The sequence below is a fragment of the Poromitra crassiceps genome (assembly GCF_964638095.1).
Source record: "Poromitra crassiceps genome assembly, chromosome: 25".
Classification (NCBI taxonomy): Eukaryota; Metazoa; Chordata; class Actinopteri; order Beryciformes; family Melamphaidae; genus Poromitra; species Poromitra crassiceps.
Window position 1 is genome coordinate 7,890,305 of NC_139649.1, and position 3,598 is coordinate 7,893,902.

At 46.1% G+C, this 3,598-nt stretch overlaps 1 protein-coding gene across 1 annotated transcript in view; it reads left to right on the top strand.

Moving 5' to 3' along the window:
* Window positions 1–2,186: 2,186 nt before the first annotated feature.
* The window catches only part of LOC310798492 (A disintegrin and metalloproteinase with thrombospondin motifs 9-like), a gene marked incomplete at both ends in the record, with an annotated part of 70,946 nt that continues 69,534 nt past the window's right edge, over window positions 2,187–3,598 (top strand). The window contains 2 exons of the mRNA XM_083661025.1: window positions 2,187–2,237; window positions 3,292–3,462. Coding sequence (XP_083517151.1) covers window positions 2,187–2,237; window positions 3,292–3,462 — 222 coding nt within the window. The remainder of the gene's footprint in view (window positions 2,238–3,291; window positions 3,463–3,598) is intronic.

The following is a 3,598-nucleotide window of genomic DNA, read 5'->3' on the forward strand; positions in this document are numbered from 1 at the left end:
GTATCAAGGTGAATTTTTTGTTCTGGGTGACGATCAATGCCTCGCTAACCCTCCCATCTCATTTGCCGTGTTCATTCATTCTTAATTCCTAACCCTGGCTTTAGTTTTTGGGGTGAGGCCTGGTGACGCGTGCTCATCTATGAAGTCGCCAGCACCTCTCTCGGGGCCCCTCTCTCCTCTAGGCTAATGTGGGTTGATGACATTGTTCCAATGGTGGTGTTGGTGGGGGAGGGGGGGGGGGGGGGGGCGCGGTGACAGTGACTCGAATGAAGGGCCCGTCAGCAAGACAATGCAGGGGTGCATTGGTAGGGGTCAAAGGTCACGTTTGATCTGGAAAGGGGCCCGGCCTTCCCGGTTCATCTCATCGGCACAGACGGACTTCTGGGAAATTGCTGTGATCCCAGGGGGGGGGGGGAAAGAAAAGAAAGAAAAGCTGTGTTATCTATTGAGGGCCCGGAAGAGCCCCGGTACTGTTCTGCAGGATTCCCGGACACGGCCCTGGCAATGGAATGCAGTGTATTTTTTAGGGGTAATATGACGATGTTTGCGTGGTGCAGACTGAGGCTATGAGGCCATTTACACCTGGCGTTAACATGTGTTTTCTGTGATCAGATTGCAATCAGATTGTGTTTTATCACTTGAAAGTACAGGTGTAAACACCCCCAAAAACGCATTGAAGAAGGATTGCAATCTGATCGGTCAAACCACCTCCGGGGGTGGTCAGGGATGCATTGTGTACACATTGAACACAAGTGTAAATGCAATGTGTCCTCTCAATCTGGACACAGCAACTGTATGCGGATTGAGAGGACACCCATTTCTGCCATCAGATTGCAATCTGATGGCAGAAAACGCATGTGAACGCCAGGGGTAAATGGCCTCTTTGTGTCTCTGGATTGTGTCAATAAAGCTGTATGATTCCAATGATGCATTTTGTCTCCGGACTTACGAGGACAGATTCTAGTGTTTATGTCAAAATTGTCTTCTGAACTGTCTTTAGAAGTCAACTGCATATAATCAGATTAGATTGCTTAGCTGGTTTGTGAATGACACCACCAACAGTGGCATGTAGTAGCATAAGTAGATATCAATAAAATTGTTTATCTTGAAGTCGGAAATGTTAAGGTCAAGTGTGTGTGTGTGTGTGTGTGTGTGTGTGTGTGTGTGTGTGTGTGTGTGTGAGGTCAGGTTAATGTAGAGTGCATGGGAGGTAACGCACGGTGATTTCATTTCCTGGTTTGTAATGATTCCTAAGGTAATCGGAGGCCATTTGAGCACAATGGCTGGAAAGCTCCTTTCAAAGAGTATATAAAAGGTCTTGAAGAATGACCTGACATTTGAATCGAAAACAGCCTGGCAGAGTGCCAAGGATTGTAAATACCAACCTTTAATGATTTAAACCTTTTCTGCAAAGCCCCACTGTATTTCTCCTCTAATGTCCCCACCAATGTGTATGATCTGCTGACCATGGTTTGTGTCAAACAAATGTTTCATGTATTCATATTGGCCAGTTACAACTGAACGTACAAAATAACATATAGCAAAACAACATCATGTCAGTGTGTTGGCGGTTAATTTATTACATCAACCGTCAATAGTGACTTACTCTATGGAGAGGTGTCAATCTCATAAGTCTCTTCATTGTCGAGAGTGCAATGCAAATATTCATAGAAAGACACGTACGGTACATCACATATAGAATACAGCATCAATATTTCCATGTTTATTACAGAAAAAGTGAAACGACACCCATGAATCATGGTTAAAAAGGAATCATACAATGTTCATATGGTTTATTTCTTTATTTAATGGCGCAAACACAAATCATTGAAAATCACAGTCATCTGCTACAACCTGTCACTGTATTTTATATAATGAATAAATGAATAATCTTATTCACTCAATTACACTGATTTATTGCACAGTTAATATCCCTTTGATTAAATCACCTCATCAATATTGTTTTGTTGTTGTTGTTGTTGTTGTTGTTGTTGTTATTGTGTAAATAGCCAGCTCATTGACAAAACAAAGAGTCCACTAGGTCCAGCACATTGCTATTCAAATTGGTGACCTAGACTGAACTGGGAAATAAGCCTTTTATTTAGCCCCAGGAACTGTAGGAGCCCTCCTTCACTTCCTGCCCTCCCTTCCCAATCCCCTCCCTGAACGAGGTCAGAGGTCACAGCATGTTCCAGTCCAGCTCAGTCCCTCGTTGGTCAGAGCAGCGCCTCACGCTGGTCAGAGCAGCGCCTCACGCTGGGCCGCGGACTCATTCAACCCTGAGCCTGTCGCTTCCCATCCATCCCCACACGCTCCGCCCCCTTTGCTTATCCCAGCACAATCCGACCACCCCTCTCTCCACTCCCTCCTAACACTGGTGTGTGTGTGTGTGTGTGCGTGTGTGTGTGTGTGTGTGTGTGTGTGTGTGTGTGTGTGGTGTCTGCCTGTCACAGAGAGTTAGTCTTTGTGTAACTCAGTGAACCCGGAGGTGAAACAAACTGCTGCCGGGCCGACACGACGGGCTTCTCTGATTGGACGAGCTACTCACGTGGAACTAACCTCGCGTCACCAGGCTCTTCTCGGGCGAGAGAGCCTGGCCTCCGTTTACAAGGGATTTTGTCACTCGGCCTGTTTCCGGCCTAGAGCCCACCCTAGACAGGAAACAAGCAGCGGAAACTGAATAAGAAATGGACGTAACGAACAAAGTTTTTGAACAAGTTCTTGTAGAAACATCGCAGATTCACAATATCACATATTTTAAGCCAATACAGAAGCTTTTTTTTTTTTTATCAGGCTCTAGCTAACGTAACCTCGCCGCGTCAAGCTAACGGCAACAAAGACGATTTTTTTTTCCCGTTTCCTTGGTTTACCCCGTTTCATGGCCAAAAGCGGCGCAAAGCGTGCCCAGACTACGTGGAACCGGGTCTTAGCCTCGAACATTTTGATTGGATCAATGAAGATCCACAAAACTATGACATTTACCTGTGTAGTAACAGTTAACCAGTGTTTTTAATGATACCCGTGTTGTGGTTTGTGTTTTTAATGGAACAGTTGTGTTGTTGTGATTTGTGTTTTCTCAGTTCAAACCATAAGCCTGACACACTACACATCTTTGCCATGTGCATTGTGAATCCCACTCCAGCTGTTTTTACTTGGACAATACTTTTTTTTAAATCACAAAATATACCTTTATATGTATTCACATTTGATCTCTTACCCTGTACCATAACACTGACACTGATCAAAATGAGTTCTTCTATTTAACACCTTCTTACCTCTGGCCTCTTGCAGTGCTCCGCCTCCTGCGGCCGAGGGTTCAAGCACCGCAAGGTGAGCTGTGTGAGCCGCTCGGGACGTCCCGTGCCAGAGGAGAACTGCCGGCACCTGTCCTCCAAGCCCGGCAAGCAGAGGCGCTGCAGAGGGGGCCGCTGCCCCAAGTGGAAGACTGGCAACTGGGGAGAGGTAGGACCCGTTCACCCTGTATAGTAGCCTACTACTGTAACACTCCTCTACCACCACCAGTGTTCTCACGCTGCCAGACATATAGCCCCCCCCCCCCTATTTGCTTTACAGCTTTCTAGTGTGTGTGTGTGTGTGT